At 39.1% G+C, this 18,063-nt stretch overlaps 1 protein-coding gene across 6 annotated transcripts in view; it reads right to left on the reverse strand.

The window, feature by feature from the left end:
- The window catches only part of LOC1273390 (voltage-dependent calcium channel type A subunit alpha-1), an 85,422-nt gene that overhangs the window by 10,063 nt on the left and 57,296 nt on the right, over nt 1-18,063 (reverse strand). The window contains exons 21-32 of one of the 6 annotated variants that reach the window (XM_061640775.1): nt 16,702-16,812; nt 14,710-14,820; nt 13,322-13,405; nt 12,926-13,108; nt 10,553-10,644; nt 8,522-8,672; nt 8,312-8,439; nt 7,937-8,139; nt 7,656-7,864; nt 5,893-5,934; nt 578-897; nt 375-384 (exon numbers count right to left, since the gene is read on the reverse strand). In XM_061640775.1, coding sequence (XP_061496759.1) covers nt 375-384; nt 578-897; nt 5,893-5,934; nt 7,656-7,864; nt 7,937-8,139; nt 8,312-8,439; nt 8,522-8,672; nt 10,553-10,644; nt 12,926-13,108; nt 13,322-13,405; nt 14,710-14,820; nt 16,702-16,812 — 1,644 coding nt within the window. Of the gene's footprint in view, nt 1-374; nt 385-577; nt 898-4,368; nt 4,548-5,892; nt 5,935-7,655; nt 7,865-7,936; nt 8,140-8,311; nt 8,440-8,521; nt 8,673-10,552; nt 10,645-11,903; nt 11,996-12,925; nt 13,109-13,321; nt 13,406-14,709; nt 14,821-16,701; nt 16,813-18,063 lie in introns of those variants that run through there. The other 5 variants (XM_061640780.1, XM_061640779.1, XM_061640778.1 and 2 more) reach the window with 5 other exon arrangements.

Consider the following 18,063-nt stretch of genomic DNA (forward strand, 5'->3'; position numbering starts at 1 on the left):
TTTAAGAGAAGGTTTTTTGTTATGCAGATTGCATACTGTGAGGCGTTTTTGGTTGTGATTGTTTTATTTAAAACTGTAATTAAGAATCGAATTTATTTGTCACTTTTTACACAACTGTCCATGAGAAGAAAGAAGAAGAGGAGATACGTAGTATAGAAAGAATCGGAGAGATAGAGAACAGTGGAAGGAAATAGAACAAAATAAAAACAGTGCATTAAAACAGTACAGAAATGGAAGGTACGAGTACAGGGTTAGTTACGGACATAGAAAAAAACGCAAGAAACTTTTTGTTTTGTTTTCACATGTTACCATCGCTAGGGGAGGGCTTTTGTGGGCATTTTGTGTTTGTAAGACAGAGCGAAACAAGACATCACCTTTCTGTTCCTAGAAATGGAGAATGGAAACAGATGTCAGTGATCATTGCGTTCGATCCATTCGCGTTCAGCGACTTGAATGATGGGGTAGCGACGAGCAGGGCGCAGGGAAGGTGAACAGTATGAAAGGGCAATGAAAGGGTGAGCGGAAGGTGATCGTGATGGTTCGCGGAAACGGGTGTGTTTGAAAATCTCGAACCTACCTGAAGGACCGCTTGCGCATCGTGGTGCGGCGTGCCAGACTGGCCAAACTACTGCCATGCAGGTCCAGTGTGCTGTCGTGACCGCTTCCCAGGCCGGCACCAAGCCCGCCGACACCAGCACCGCCGCCAGCACCGGCACCGCCAGCACCGCCACCACTGCCATCGCCGGCCGTACCGTTCCCGTTGGCACCGTGGCCGTAGAGCAGGTGGGTCTGCGAGCTGACCCCCTCGCCGTTCTCCAGGCTCAGCGAGCCGGTGCGCGAACCGCCCGTCTTTTCCATTACGGCCATATCGAGGATCGTGCTGAACAGGGACGGTTTCTGTAACACCGTAACCGTGTCGGCGAGCGTGGATGGCGCGTGCGGTGGTGTCAGGTGGAAGTGGTCAGGTGTGCATCGTGTGAAGCGGCAATCAATGCATGTGAACGGCAATCGATGCAGTGGTGATGATATTTGCAGTCGTAGTTGTGGTAGTAGTAGTAGAAGTAGTAGTAGTAGTAGTAGCAGTGGTAGAAGTAGTAGCAGAGGTAGCAGAGGTAGTAGTAGAAGATGTGATTCGAAGGAATGCGGTTGCACAGGGTGATGAGGTTGTATGTTTTTTTTTTTTTTAATCATTCGGTTCGTTTTGTTTGGACGATATGATGAATGGTACAATGCAAGGTGATGCACACGTGCAAGTGCGAGTTAAAATTCAGCCAGTACAATGGAGTTTGAAGAAATTGTTCAAAAATGCAATTGTAAGTTAAATGGAATTCGTAAAAGTTTGGAAAGATTTTTTTTTTACAATTTTAACAAAGCAGGTAAAGCGTTAAGTGGTCATTTTTGTTATCAATTTTTGTTTGTTTTTAAATATTTACACGTACCACCCACATCCCCCGTGGGTATGAAGATGGGAGGTTTAGCATAAACATAAGTTGTTTTAATTGTTCCGTTGCATTAAATGTTATTCGGTACGGGTTTACACGTTATCATGGACGGATTTAATTGATTTATCGTGGAGTTTAGCGGGAGCAGTTTGTTGAAGGGGAAGAACGGTTTGAAGCGAAAGAAAACAAACAAAAACAGATAGAATTTATTTAATAGAACTGTTAATGCTTCAATATTGTTTGGTGTAAATAGAAATGGAAAATTTCATTGAAATACACATTTGAATTCGGAAGCTAACGCTTGAAGAACAGTTTGATTGAATTTAAAAAGAGCAAACGCAAACGCAAAGTGTATAGCAATGCAATCGTGTGCCTAAAGTGTCTGAGCCTATAGTTATGAACGGAAAAGCGTTTAACAAACGAAATGGGCACCATTTTTTTCTGCGAACGATTTTTGTTGTTTCTCACTGTACAAACATTCGACAAGAATCGTTTCCAGAATCGACAAGCACGTTGTGAGCGTTGTTCCTTCCTTTTGAAGAATAACCTCCAACATGGTCATTTCATTCGGTGCAAAATAATATTTACATTTTGCGTGTGTAAAAAAATTTTTTGTACAGAAAAGATGAGAAAAACTGTATTAACCTAAACCGAAACCACAAACGTGTGCGTTTCTTTGCATAAGAGAAACAGAAAAAATCTAACGAATGGAAAACAACACAAAACCGGAACCGATAACAAAGAGTATCGGTAAAAACGAAACAAAACCGAAAACTGCAAAAAAAAAACTGAATCGTAAACACAATCACACACACACACACACTCAGAGATCGTTCCCATGCAAATGAAAATAAGACTTCACTTCATCTATTCTAGTACAGTGGAGCTAGTGGAAAACTACGGCAATATTCGAAAGAGAGTTTAGTAGAAAAAATGTAACAGCTTGAGCATTAAACTCTTTAAGTCAAAAAGGGTAAATCTTACGCATTCTCATTACTCATAGAAGCAATCAAAACGACATGCTACAAAAGCAATAGAATAGTTTTTGTGTTTTCTTTTTTTTTTGTTTTGCTACAACCTGTGCAGGGGATGTTGCAAAAGGGGTTCGGAAAAAATGTACAAATAGAAAAGGTTGATTTACATTGTTGTCTGATTGTTTGTTTGCTAGCGCAGGTGCGCGTGATTAAGTGTGCTTCAGTGTTTTGGTTTGTGTAGATGCGCCGCATAGTTTGCGTGCGTTTTGTGTATTAATGTTTTGTTACGCTAATAAAACAAATTACGCCGGAATAATGTTACCTACTGTGGTGTATGGTAAATGCGCACTAAAAAAATGATGTATACTAGTGTGAAAAGTTCTAGATCTACGCCTGCGAGAGAGGATCTAGATGAGATGGTTTGGATTTTTTTTTTTGCTATTTGTGATTAGTATCCTAAGGAATGGCAATCGCCCAACAACAAGTTTATCAGCGAATTGGCTTATCTATAGTGAAATCGTCCCCGTTGTATCAAGACCAACAACAGCTAACCCAGCCAACAGAATCGCGCAACGTTACGCACCGTTACGAACAGACGCGCGCGGGCGAGTACGCGCAGTACGTGTGCAGGTGGAACTGTGTGCATAAAGAGTAAGAGATCAAGTCAACGCACAAAAAAATTAAGGAAAAACGAAAACAAAATACTTCAAAGATCGAGAGTAGATTTTCAACCACAAATACAACACGACACACTGTACAGTATGGCACACAAGTGTGGCAAGTAGTGGTAGTAGTAGTAGTAGTAGTAGTAGTAGTAGTACACCGATCACAGAGACCGGTCATCAAACCGACGTAATGGTCGATGTTCTACGCTACGGAAAGCCAATGTACAGGGTTTGCTTGCTTTGCGTTACATGGCGAGCTGCACGCGGTTTTGCTGTACAGGTACGATTTTGGTACAATCATAACACAACTATACGCGTGACAGTGTGTGTTTGTATGTGTGTATGTGTGTGTGTTTGAAGAATGCGTTGTTGTGAGTTTGAGTAAACACACCTATGGTAATAGGCGAAGGTGTATCGGTACAGAAGAAGACGTGGTGGTGGAAGTGCGCTATATATATAAATGGTTGCCGATATCAACAACACTCTACTGAGCCGACGGACGTATGGTAAGTACAACGGGTGAGCTTCAAATATAGTATGTTCAGGTGACATCAACTCTACTAGATTAAACATTGTTGTAGTTGTTGTTGGTTGCACAAATACATATGAGTTGCATGTTTGCGCTTCAAATACGATTTGAGCAGCGAATTGTAAAGTATAAACGGTGAATGATTTCTTTCGGTACTGTTGTTTTTTGTTGTTTGTTTGCAGTTACATTCGCCTAGTAGCTGGTAAGTATTTGTATTGGTATAAGGGTATGAGTTGATTGAGAGCAAACTAAAACTTGCGTACAAGTACAAGAATGAAAGAAGTACAGGAAGGAAAAAAATAACAATAGAATACGACCGGAACGCTTGTTGCGAACCTGTTCGAGGTACTTATCTTGCATTTACCTAGAACTCTTCCTATGCCAACTTCTTCTCTCCCACTCTCTTTCTCTTTCGCTTTACGCTTCCAGAGCCTCCGAGCCGAACGGATGCTGTTTCCAAAAGGGCGAAGGGAACGCCTATCACAACGTCCCAGCCAACCACCACGGCAATTCGGGTTGGGGTTTAGTTTTCGTGATAAAAATCGCTCAAATGCCACCTTCGTTCCGCTCGTGCTATTGGCCATAAACAGATGCACTGAACATACTTTCCGAGCAATGATCGCTCCGCTCCGCCCTCAGGTGTTGTGGTTTCATGTGTCATGATTGTCGACTTTCTACAACATATTGCTTGTCATTATAAATCTTTCTCACATACATAAACACGCACACACCATTTCATTCCACGCACTCTCTGTATGGTTCACTTCTGTTTGGGCTTTGGCTTGTTTCATTTTCTTGTTTTTTTTTTGTTTTGTTTTGATTTGTTCATAATGGATTACTGCACAAGCCCCCAAACGTGGGGCAACTGATAAGGTGCTCAGTACTTTTCGTCGGGGCAACAGGGTTTAACATTCACGAAACGTATCGAAAGTGTTTTCTGCAAAATAATTGTTCAAAAGGTCATTAGGATGATAGGTGGTTTCAAGGTGCGATTAGGTGTGGGAGAGTGGCGAGGGGTAATTGGATAGATGGGGAAGGGCGTGGGTTGGTGATGAACAGGGAAAGGGCAATACATCCCTTTGGTAAGAATTTCTCTGAAACGTTCACGATCAGGTGGACTTACTGTCCTTATTGTGTTTTCTTTTTCGGTTTAGCTGTAGCTATTATAGATCAATCTAACGATCGATCACTGAAATGACCTGGGACAGGAAATGGTATTTGCTATTGGTATTTACTGATGCATTTTACATACTTTGCTAGTGATTTTGTTTTAAAAGTTTCCTAAAAGTATGCAACAAGCAAATGAAAACGCCGTAATGTATGCAATCCAATTGACATTATTGGCTTTAGATGAACAGGCTACCAAAAAAAAAAAAATACAACTATCTAATGGTTTTACAATCCTACCGAGACAAAATTACTTTTGGTATGGCTTATTGCATCTGGATGATACACTACATGATACCATGTTTAAAATCGGATCAACGAGCATCACTAAGTACAATCTACGATTATATCCAAATGCTCTGGATTGGTTCAATTCATCCAAGACGGGACATGAAAACAAAAAGTAATGTTTAAATGTTTCTTTTAACTACATACAAAAATGATGGCGTTACAATTTGTGTTGAGCAATAGTAAATTGTTGTTGTCTATATTATGAAAATGTACTATTGTTTTTTTGGCCTAAACATGACTTCACCTCTAGTGCTGCGGGCATTTGTTTTATTTTTTATTTTGTTGTAGTGTAGAAGTGTGCTGAATTCATTATGGAGCTCCGAGATATACCAAGGTACCGTGTGGCTTACTGAAGTGTTTGTTATAAAATCTATCAGTTTCAGTACGTGTGCAGTTACGATGTCTAGTCTATTACCAAAAGTTCCAAACAAAACCAACTCCAAACAAAATCAATCGCTTTCGAGTAGAAAGCCTTGCCGAACAGCTAGTTTCTTGCAAGCAATTTGTACGCTTTGCAGCGAGCATCACATATTTCTTGGGTTATTTTTTAATTTTATTTACAGACCTCTACACTGACAAAAGAGCTGCAAACGTGCTACAACTGGAGCAATCAACACGCTCATTCTCAGGCTAGTGGATCGCATCAAACTTTAAAAATGAAACCATAGGGCTAGAGAAAGGAAAAGAAAAACCAAAAGCAAAACGGAACAGTGGCTCGAAAACGAAACCAACACGGCCCTAACTATGAAAAGAGCACAAAGGAAAGCAAAACAATGTAAGGAAAGATAACACGAGTTTGGTAGAGAAAAATGGTTGAATAATACCGGCTGTCGGGCCGTTGGGCTATTAATGCTTGCTTCAATTCCCTGAAAAATAATAGCCAGGACAATAGTATAGGTTCGTTTAATTAATTGCTCATCTGCGTATGTTGTTGCATCGTTGTTCATTGATATGCATAGGATGGTGCAATGTAGTTATTTTGTATTCGATTTGTTTTGTTGTCTATTGCTACTTGGCCACAATGATACTCTACTGCCTATAGTTGTACACTATTGGACAAGAGGTGCGGATAGGGCAGTAGATAATCGTATTCGAAACTGTATCCATCGTACTAATGCAAAAAGATGAGCTACTTGAAACTCTTCTGCAAGAAGAAAACCAAAATGTGGGAAACTGAACATCGGTTCAAGTAGTGCTTAGGGAGAAAAAAACACTACAGATTTGGAAGGGTTTGGTATACATTTCAAACAATTCGAAGGCAAAAAATATGCGCTATTGAGACATAGTAGAAAGGAAACAGAACAAAAAAACTCTTTCATGGCATTGATTTTGCTACATCGAACGGGGTTTTGGGGTACATTAGTGACAACAAAGAATTATATATAAGATTTTGAGACAAAAAAAAAAAACCTTAATTTGACAGGTAACCTAAAGCCTTAACGCGGCCGTATTGCCTAATAAGAAGGAACAACGAAAGGAGAAACCAAACGAAAAACCATACGCAACATCAAAACCAATATCTACAACTCAGGATACACACACAAACATTGTACGCGGTGGACGAGTGGGTTCACGATACAATATTCACTGACGACACAAAACGATAAGTGTGACAAACAGCGAGGGAAAGTAAAACTGAAACAAATGGAAACCAACAAAGTAGCAAAACAAAACGCCAAAGTACGTTGAAAACGAAAACAGTACACGTGAGAAAACAAAACAACAACACAAAAACGGCAAGATAGTTTCTGCGGTCTCACTACTTGAAACCGGTTTAGTAAATGACAGACAGAAACGAGGAGTTTAAGTAAACGTACTCTTCTGCTTAAGTAAGTTAAGCGTAACAATTGACTTTGGAGACATGGCGTGATAGACAGAAAGAGGGTACTAGGACATGTCTATAATACCGCCTATGGATTACTTTACAATAATTTGAACCAAAGTAGGCAACCGAAGGAAAAGAATCGATAAAATGTAAAATAAGGTACGTATGAATATACGTATGCAAAATTTTAAACAAAATAAAAGAAAAGCAAGATAGTCAAACGATTTGAATTAAAATTCCTTGATCTGTTTTCAATGTAAGGAATGTGAAGAAAAAAGATATAATAAGAATTTGGTTTTCCAATTGACAAATAAAACCTAAGAATCAAATCGCGCAAACAAAAATTTTGTTTCCCAATGAACGCGATTGGTATGTGTGCTAATAGAAATAATACCACACCGCTTGTTAGTAAAACTCGTAAAAAGCCAATAGATTATCTATAAAAGTTTCCGCCGCCAATAGTATCTCGATTGAAATAGGATCGTTGTGGAGCGTTCCAAATGCAAACAAAAGACTTTCGTTGAAAACGATAAGCACAAACTCAGTGTCTGAGTAATGGTCATTCTTTCGTGCAAGTACCTCGCAACAGTACTTGGGGCTTGCACGAGGCGTACAGTAAAATAAAAAGAAAACATATAAAAAAAGGAAAGGACACCATGTGTGGGTGTGGGTGTGAGCAGTAGTTAGTCACTAGTCAAAACGTGATGGAGAGAGTTTTTGCTTTTACTGCTGCTGGCACCACTCGAACCATTGAACACTTACCGGCAGATCTGATTCGACCTGGCCGAACTTGGTGTTGCGCCAGGACTCTAAAATCAGCAATCCGGCATAGATCTTCCCGACGGTAAGCTTGCCCGCGTTCAGCTCCTCGTTTAGGGGGACGAGCAGGTCGAGCATCTTCTTCGCCTGCAGGGGCCAGATGTGGCTAATAGTGTGCCGCAGTTCCGCGTCGGCTTGATCCATCTCCTCCGCTGCGGAAGATAAAACGGGGGCATATGAGCAAAGCAAGCTGAAATGTGGTATGTCAGTAGGAAGCCTCTTACCAGTTCGCATTTTGATGTTGAGGTTTTCGCGTATCAACGCAAACAGTGTCGTCGTGAAGGCGACCTTTCCCTCTGCATCGAGCGGCATGTTCATGCGGATGAGCTTTTTGTAGGCGAGTCGGTTGGGACATTTGTTACCAAATCCCAAGGGAGGATCCATGTTTTTCAACATATCATACATTTCAGTGTAGTGAATTTTACCCCTGAAAGAAAGAAGTTATACAAAAAAAACATAAACACACTGCACACACACATTTCAGACGTAATGTTGCCCAAATATGCGCCTGCAAGTTTGCAACTTGCAGTGCAAAGCCATGAAATATGCTCCTATCAACAGCTTCCTGTTGCCTTTAGCCTACATTTGTCTATACTTACGTAGCATTAGGATCATATTCCGCCCATATCCGAACGAACTCGTCCAGATGATGTGCGCCAAGAATACTGGAATCACGCGTTAGATAGTCAAAGTTGTCCATAATGACGGCAACGAACAGATTCAACATCTGGAAGGGAAAGACAAAAAGGGTAAAGGATGTTTTTCAGGCACCACCAGTGGCTGCTGTGAGCCGCCAATACCACACTTACAAGAAACGAACAGAAAAAGATAAACGACACGAAATATGCGTAGGCCAGTGTTGAGCCGCACGTTTCGTTCGGCTTGTTAGCTCTCGGGTCACACGGTCTCCCTTTGAGACATGCCAGCATAATGTTCGGCCACGACTCGCCCGTAGCACATCTGAGCATGCAATGTTCACATATGCAGCAGGGAAATTGCGTCCAGACAGGGTTCAGATGTCCAAAAAAAAAACACAGACAGAGGATACGAAGAGAAAAAGAGTACCGTTAGTGTTATCGGGGGTGCGAATGCGACGCACGGCCGGATGGAGGGAAAGGCTTCTAGCGAATATGTATATTTATAATATAGTATGCCTAAAGACTAGAAGAATTGTTAAGGGCATGTCTAGCGGATGTAAAAATATTAGCTTGAATAAGAAAATGTGACAATCTGTTCATGGAAGTGTTTAGTTTTTTCTTTTTCATGTTGGGCTGTGTGTTGTTTTTTTAAAGGTGAGTGTTTGGTGGAGTGATGGTTTGAGCAAAAGATGGCGTATAGGGTATTATAAACAGTACTATCAGGCATAAAAAGAAAAGCGGGAACGGTTGGCGATTAGTTAAAATTTGTTACAGCTGCCGGTTATCGCATTTCAGAAGCGTTTTTTTTATGTGTCGGATATTATGAGAGTGGAAGTAAAAGTCTTTGCAAAGCGGAAGCAAACGTTGCACTCGTAACTGCAGCATTCAAGTACAACGAAGTCTTCCAAATTACGTTAAATCATTAAGTCAATGGGAGCGAATTATTCTTGTTTAACAATGTTTTCAATTATAGTACAAGTAAAAAGGGACACAAGAATGCGTGAAATCACGCCGAATAATTGTTGCATTCTCGTGTGAGGAAGTAACACAACTCGTAACGATTCTACAGCACTATCAGCAAAGCATTCCAGAAAAAAAAACATGTCATAGACTCTATATCCTATGGTTAAATCTAATGTTAGAAAAAACGCTATCTAAAATGTAGCAAGTTAAATGTAGCTACGTAAAACTAAAGCAATCAGCTAGTTTCTGAGAAAAAAAACGAAGGTGCTCTAGCAGTAATATGCAGCAACAAGGAGAACGGATGTGAAACTATGAAAACAAATAGTTGTCGAAAGAGTTAAACAATAAGCTAGGGAAAGAAACAGGAATTCGAAACTAAGAAACAAGAGAAAACGAAACTAATGTATGTAGTAACTTTGCTATGCAGACTGTACATGGATTTTGCACTCGAATCCTTCACGCTGAGGGCAGAAGTACACTAGCGGTAAACAATTCCTACACATTCTGAATCGTGTTACGGTGACACTTCTTTGCGTACTACAGAGCGCCTAGTACTAGAAACAAATAAATACGATTAATAGTGTGAACGTAAGTGGTAGAGTAGGTATTAGAAATGAACGATTTGCTGCTAGATGCCGTCTGTCCTACGGAAGTACAATGATGTTGTAAACATACTTTAATAAGAAGACCATATTCTAGCTATAGCTTTCACAACTAAGACTAGTTTTTTGTTGCTCCGAAATATTTTAACCGTTTTTGTGCTCTCTTGTGATATTTCATGTACTAAAGAAGATTAGAAAACGGGCTGCTAGCTAGTCGAGTTTTGATGAGGAAGGCTTCTCTGTCGATACACCTCAAAGAACTGAACTGTGATGATGAAGATGTCTACTAGTGCATTCTGGTGTTTTAAACCATTTCACGGTCATAACTGTTGTTTACTATTTTTCGGTACTAAACTAATAACGTATGTGTTCCCTACTTTCGGTTTTGTAAACGTATATCCTAGAATACAGTTGAAATGCTAGTACTATTGACATTCAGTAATAGTTATGGCGACAGTGTTAGTAGTAGTAGAAACAGTTTTAGTAGTTATAATAGTAGAAGGTAGTTGATAGTTCGTTGTATATTGTTTTAGATAGGGTAACAGTAGTAGAGATGGTATACGTCTGGGAAGAAACTGTAGTAAATGAAGTCTTATGCTAGTTGTGAGCGTGATATGCAGCAGCAACGGACACCTACCTGAACAGTAGCATCAGCCCTTGGACAAATGAGCGGAAGTTGTTGTGTCTAGTGATAGATGATTCAGGATCTAGCTCAATATTCCCAAATACCTAAGTTCAGGCGGAAATTGTTGTATAGTTTTTGGTTTTTTTTTGGAACGCGGTTTGAACACGCATTTGTGCGCATTCACAAGTAGAAGTCACAAAACAATATTTACAGCAATAAAGAAAAAATAGAACGTACAACAGAAAAGACGCTATACCGTACATAATAACCAAATGCAATGTTATCAAACATATTAAAAAAATTAAAACAAACTGGTTAAAATCAGGACAGTAACAGGGTCGCTCTAGCACTAGTAACCTTTTTTGCTATTGAAATATGGCCATATTTGAATGGTAGTGTGCAATATGGCCGAAACTGCAAACTGCTATAAACTACACGCTAACATAACACGCTAAGTTTGCACTTGAACTTGACTACCAAAAAGGTTTGCAATGTAAACAAAAACAACGAAACTAAACATATGTACAACATGCCCAGTAACGTGAGTTGTCGAAACTTTAGAAAAGTATTGAAATTTAACAACGTTTTTTGAGTGTTTTTTGAAACAAATCAAAGCAATCTTTTCAGGCATGTCGTACGTCAATTTCGGTACCAAAACTTCAATACTTTTGTTTAATGCATGGTTGTGGTAAGTTGCTAGTGGCGTAGCTTTAATGGATGAAGATTTTTCAAAAATATCAACTGTAACTTGGAACTTATTGGGAACTAGGAACTCACTTACTGCTGCGGCACACTTAGTGCGATGATTATTACGGAAACATTACTGAACCACAGACCGTATTCAAACTGTACATGAACAAATTTTATACGAGCTATATATGGTTTAGCAGTCGCCAGTATCTAAACGACTAGCAGAATACACTCACACACACATATACAGGTACGTTAAAAAAGAAACATTTACAAACGGGAAGATGGAGGATGTACAACCAACGTGTGTTCAACAAGTGTGTAGCAGCCATCTTGCCCTGATTGTGTTAGCATTTGCAACTATATCAAGGAAGTTTGGTAAGGGAGTTGTTTAGATCGTCTTCTTGTTTGTGTGTGTCTATTTCTTGTATCATTCGCTATATCGTTACTGGAAGTATGTGTGATTGGTGGTATCTCTAAGAGCTAAACATTGTGCCAATGCACTGCTTAAGGTTAAGAAGCGGTTGGAACATGATGTAATACGCCACATTTATACCAACCGGTCGCTAGAGTGTATCATCACTACAGGCTACAGGTGTGTGTGTGTGTGGGTGTGTCTGTCTGATCGATCAGTAGTAAGGTAGGCTGGGATTGTGGGTAAGTGGATTATTACCGAAAAAGCAGCAGTAGAGCTCCGAAAAACGTTTGAAAATTATTGTGACGATTCAGAGCCGTGTCAGGATCAAACTTCATATTGCCAAAAACCTGCAGCAGACCCGTGATGGGGTTGGAGATTGTGTTACGTTTTCGGCCGACGGGTGAGAATATGGCATGTATGGATGGCGGTTCATTTGATGTGTCGGCCGATCATCCGTCGCATAAAGCATGGCAGTCAGACGGTGTCGGTGATGCATTTCGGGATGGTAGTTGATTCATAAGTATAAACGTGTTCGCAATGGGCATGGGTTCCGGGGTTTGGGAATGCAAGAGTAAAATAAAACAAAAACGTCCTATCCGCTAAGCTCTTGAAGCAGATTTTTCACAGTCACTGAACAGCATAGAAAAATGGCTTTACGCTTTCATTGTTTAAATTCCCGAATTTCTTAAGTGTGAGCCGATAAAAACGCTTAATAATCTGATCTATTTCCAACAGTCAAAGGCGCTACGAATCTCAACGTGTGTACGGTGGTAATGCGTGTGTGACTAGTTTAAACGTTTCTGCTATGAAGAACGGTGAAGAAAGAGTTAAAATTGTGAAAGCACTAAGTGCCTTTCATAGACTATTTTTTCAACGATATTGCGAATGAAGTCGTTTAAAAGAGTGTGTGTAAACCTTTTTTTTCTATTCTAAAGAAACTGGAAAGAACAAAAACCCAGAGAACAAACATTCTAACCACTAAACGGACCCATCCTGTTCGCAGCTGATATTTGATTGAAAATTTGGATTTCATTTTAATAAACGAAAGGAAAATAACACAGGCTGATAAAATCATACACTGGTTAATGGCCTGGTTGCGAATCAATTCTGGCGAAGAAAAGGAAACACAAAACTCTGGCACTAAACATTGGTTTTGTTTTTTTTTTTGCCATTATGCAATAAAATTAAAACATAAAACAGGAAACAAAACTGAACTGAGGAGAAATAGTTGAGGTTATTTGAGCGGTAATTAAATGCATTTAAAACTGGAAAAATACCTGCATGCCAATAATTGCGTAGATAAAAAATAGCATGGCAATCAGCAAACAGACATATGGCAGTGCTTTGAATGATTGAACAAATGTCCAAAGTAATATACGTATTGTATAACCTTGTCGCAGTAGTTTGATTAATCGTGCAGCACGAAACAGTCTTAGGAATCCAACGTTGAAGGAATTTTCCTACAGTGTCGATGGAAGTGTTGGAAGGTGTGGAGAAGAGAGAAAGAGAAAGAGAACATGTGTTGAAAGGGAAGAAAGAAGAGAAGAGTTGATTATTCGCTTGGTGGTGAACGATTGCTTAGGGCGTTTGCGGTTACAGCTACCACACTACCAGAATGGTAAATGAGATACACCAAAGACAGAAATGCATACGTCAAGATGTACATTACTTACCCCTAATTCTAGAACTAAAGCGTCGATAATACTTCCAATTACTGTTATAAAATCGAAAATGTTCCAAGGGTCCTTGAAAAAATTCTGCTCAACAGGGTAAAAAATTTAGCATGTGCATATGGGAATTGTTTGTTTTAAAAAAATTGGAGAAAGGAAGAAGAAAAAAACATACAAGAAAGTCAGTATTCGAGAAGATGTTTAGAATAAATACAATTTAATCTGCGATTATGAGCTTGATGAATGATATTTTTGTGGTTGTTAATTTATGATTGATGGAAGTGATGTTTGGTGAAATAGAAACCAATATAAAAAAAAAAAACATATTCATTTGTCTAGTGATAGCTTTCACGATATCTAAATCAGTCTACTGAAACGTAAAGGTGATGTACACGGTTCGACATAGTAGAAAGTAAATGTGAAAATAGAAACAAGCAAAGTATGCTAATAAAACTCAAAAACAAACAGAGAGTTGATATTGATTTCAAGGAAATTAAACGAGCAGCGTCTGTATACATCACGAAGAAAGAAAACAAAATCGAACAAGGCTTCGTTTGATGAGCTTTGCGTCTAAACTAAAACCTAAACCGCCCGTTATTGGCGGATCTAGCCGACGAGCTAACATATCCGAAAACGGTAGGAAAATGTACAAAGAAATGAAACCACAACTCATAGGAAACGAAATTGAAAGATATAAGATGAAAAACGAACGGCTCGAGAGAAGTTTCGTTGATAAATCTATGAACATCAATTGATAATTTCATCGCTTACACTACCGAGAAATGCTAACGTTACATGAGGGTGAGAATAAAAAGACAAAGCGAATGAAACAATAATACCAAAACTAAAATGCTATACTGTATGCCATGAAAGGGGTACCATGAGCAAATGGATGAACTACGAGCAACAGCGTTCCGAGGGGAGGTGGAGAAAACTAAAACATAAACCAAAGCCTTCGCAGGTCTGCTCTGCGGGGTTAGTAAAAGTTGTTGAAAAATTATCCATTACTAGCTTGTTTACACATTACTTGTTGAAAAACTTAACCGAAACATGATATTGGCAAACCAAGATTTATATGTTTTGCAAGCAAAACCAAAAACAAAATCAAACATCAAAACATGTCTTTACCATCTGCTGTGATACGTTATCGTTACGCTTTAAGAAATGTTTGTTACGTACAGTGAGTGAGAAAAATAAGTTTGACAGATTAAGCAAAGGACAACCAAAGATCAAACGCAAATGGTACGATGGTGCAAATTGTCTATCTTTTTTCTGAGACGATTTTGGGGTTTTTCTTTTCTGTATCGGCTCGGTTCGGTTTTAAGCGTTTTGTTTGTTAGATGATGCACGGAAACGGCGACACGAACGAACGATGAACGGCCAGTACCAACCTTACATCCATAAGCGATTAGTTTCATAATAGTTTCCAGCAAAAAGAAGAAGGTGAATACCAAATTCATGAAGCTCAGAATATCAATCAGTGTCGTTGGCGCGTCGTGAAACTGCAGAAAGGAACAGGGGTGGCAAATCAGCACATCTTGTAGTTACGGTTGAATTGTATTGCAGTTGTAGAGATTTTAGGAGCAACATTTTCGCTGGCTACAATTACCGAGAGCCGGATAGGTACGAGAGCCGAAGAACTTTTTAACCAAACTTTTGATTTGCGTTGCAAACACACGCTTGGGACGACTACTGCTGAGAGTTTCTTTTCTGTTTTTAAGTTTAGCTTCTCATTCTCAAGAAATCATCCGTTGAGTACCCATAATTTTAGAATGAAATAAAGCGAAAAGGGGAAAACAAAAGCAATACAATCACTTACAACATGCAGCATTTGCATCATCATGTTTACTCACAGTGAAACGAACGAAAAAGCAAGAGTTAACAAAAAAATGTAAAACAAACATAAACAGTTTAAATGTGACATAGAAAAGTTAACGGACTCAAGGCTGATTTGAACATAAGTGCATTTTTCGGGCAGATTTTAAGACAGTGAAGCTAGAAATTGACCAAATCAAAAGACTTCAATGCTGTTACATGCGGGAACATGCCAAGATGCTGGAGGTTTGTTTTTGCAGATGAATATTTCATATGAAACATGCACAAACAATCAAGCAAGGAGTGTAAGAAATGAAATATTTCACCGCCGAGAAAGGAATCGTGCTTGTTGTATCATATTTGATATTTTAATCTTTTCCATTGTCGTATCGAATTTGTTTATAAAATCGCTTTTTAATGAATTCAAAAATGCTTATAATATTGAAGCCACCAGAATCCTTTCTCAGCGTTAATTGAACATGCAAGATACGGAGCAATGGGTGAATCATGCAACGGTACAGTGACTTCAATGCCGAATGGAATAAGCGACAATCGTAACATTGTTTTTAGAAGGAATCATTACATGCTTAAGTCATATGTCAAGCATGTTCATGCAAATCTATCGATATTTTAAAAGCAGACATGCAATGAAACTATGATAATGAGTTGTGAAGAAAACAAACAACTGAACAGTGAAAAATCTGAAGCAACGAAATAATGGAAATAATATCGAGAATAGCCAAGAAAAAAGCAACGCAAGGTACACTAAATCAGATAATAATCTAGTATCTTAAAATGTTTGAAGTAGAAAGACTTGATATCATAATTTGGAAGTGAAATATTTTAGTGTAGCCTTAAATAACACAAAAGGTACATGAAATATTTCACTTGCTTAAATGCAAATGCAAAAAAACGAGCTTTTGTTAAGTGAACCGTAAAATTGGCATTTTAATAATGAAACATAACACAACTAAACTCAAAATTAAACAAATAAAGCAGAGCATAATTGCAAAGATTTGATAAGCTTCGTCATTGCTTTAAACGATATAATAAATGCAACAAACAACTAAATTAAATTTGCTGAAATCTGGCACTTACCTGACATATTGTATGGTCATCGTGGAACATATGCTATTTAAATGGATATAAGTAGAAATATATGTTCAATCCACATACCTGAGGTGAGATGAGTTTCTGGATATCAGCTCTAGCCCCATTTGATTTGTTTTCCTGTGCGTTAGGTTACGAAGCAAAATGCATGCATTACCTACCTTCCTCTATGGGGCGTTTCAAGCAAATCCGAAGCTTATCAAACCTTTGCTGTGCAAATGAACGTTTGCTGTTCAAGAGTTAAAAATGGTACGAACTTGCAGCAACAAAAACATGAGCGATGAATGGTGAGTTATAATGAAACGAAACATAAATGAAGTTTGGCTGAATGCAGATTACTTATTTTTTTCTTTTCACGATATCATCATTATGAGCTCATTCACATTTGCAGCCAACTATGTATCGCAGTTATCACAGCAGTGATTGTGCAGTGATCATCCGTTGCCGAATATACCCACCTTTACGCCAAATCCTATTATTTTCAGTATAGTTTCAACACTAAACATCCCGGTAAATCCCATGTTGAGATATTTTAACGATTTCTCAAACTCTTTTCCTTGATTGTGATACTGCGCAAATAAGGTAAGTCGTATATAAGGGATGTGTGTTAATTGAGAAAAATAAATAAGAGAAAGAGAGAGAAAAAAAAACATTCAAGTAGACACAAAAATAGGACAAACAATTGATGTAGTTTCGACGGGACAAGAAGGAAGATCGGGGTCGAGCATTATTTTGTGAAGTAGTGGGTTGTGAAAAAGCTGGCGCACTAAATAAAACCCCACAATGGAAATGGTTCAAAGGTAGTTCAGTTAAACCAGGCCACATCACAGGAAACATAGGTCCCGCGAAATACGATACGATCTTAAGTTATGTTTTCACTCAGACTTACATACAATTTAACTGACGCTTCAGTGACACGTAAGGGTAAGGGTGCGCTTTCGAAATGAAGTTTAGCATTCTGAATACTTTCTGTAACAATTAGAGCAACGTCAGGTTCATCGGGTGAACCGCGCATTCCCAAACAGGGTAGGATAAAAAAACGGTTTAAACATGTTCAGTATGCAGATCGAAGGATCGTATTATTTTTGTGTATGACGCACGTGAATGGAGTGACGCGGAATGACGCAAAATGAAATGGATGGCCGTGTAAAATAGTATGTTACATGTTGGAACCAAACACAATGACGCACGCTCACAACAGCAGTACAGCAGTAACATTTAACAGTACACAAAGGAGATGAAGGGATTGGTCACGAGATACCAATGTCTCGTTGAAAGCATTCGTAGCTGTGCCATTCTTTGCGTGCAGGTTAAATGCAGATGCGTTTGTGATGGTTGTGTCGATGTGTGTCTGTATGTGTATATGTGGGTTCATATGGGGTTCATGCTTGTGCAAGTGAATGACGCAGGTGCACGGAGGCAAATGATGTGATGAGCTGTGTGTGACGAACTGGTGGATGCAAAGATTCATCACAACGGCAATTGCGCATTCGGACAAACACATACCGGTAGGAAACAGCGGTGCAACAGTGTGTATCTGTGTGTGTATGTGTGTGTGTGTTTGTTAGGGAGATGAAGACAGAAGTGCAGCTTACAGTTATCATGCCAATAAGGAAAGACAGTTTGTGAAACCATAAAGCAACAGCAAACGAGCCGGAGCTATAACCGTTGATCCGTTCGGTGCATTCAAACACGGCAAACGGACACCATAAACAATAAGGGAATAACGCATACATACATACTCATGCGACGCACATTCACGGCACAAAACATTCAACAGTCACTACACGGGCACTAGCAGGCATGCTCTTTATGGTGAG

This window comes from Anopheles gambiae, chromosome 2, assembly GCF_943734735.2.
Source record: "Anopheles gambiae chromosome 2, idAnoGambNW_F1_1, whole genome shotgun sequence".
NCBI classification, from domain to species: Eukaryota; Metazoa; Arthropoda; class Insecta; order Diptera; family Culicidae; genus Anopheles; species Anopheles gambiae.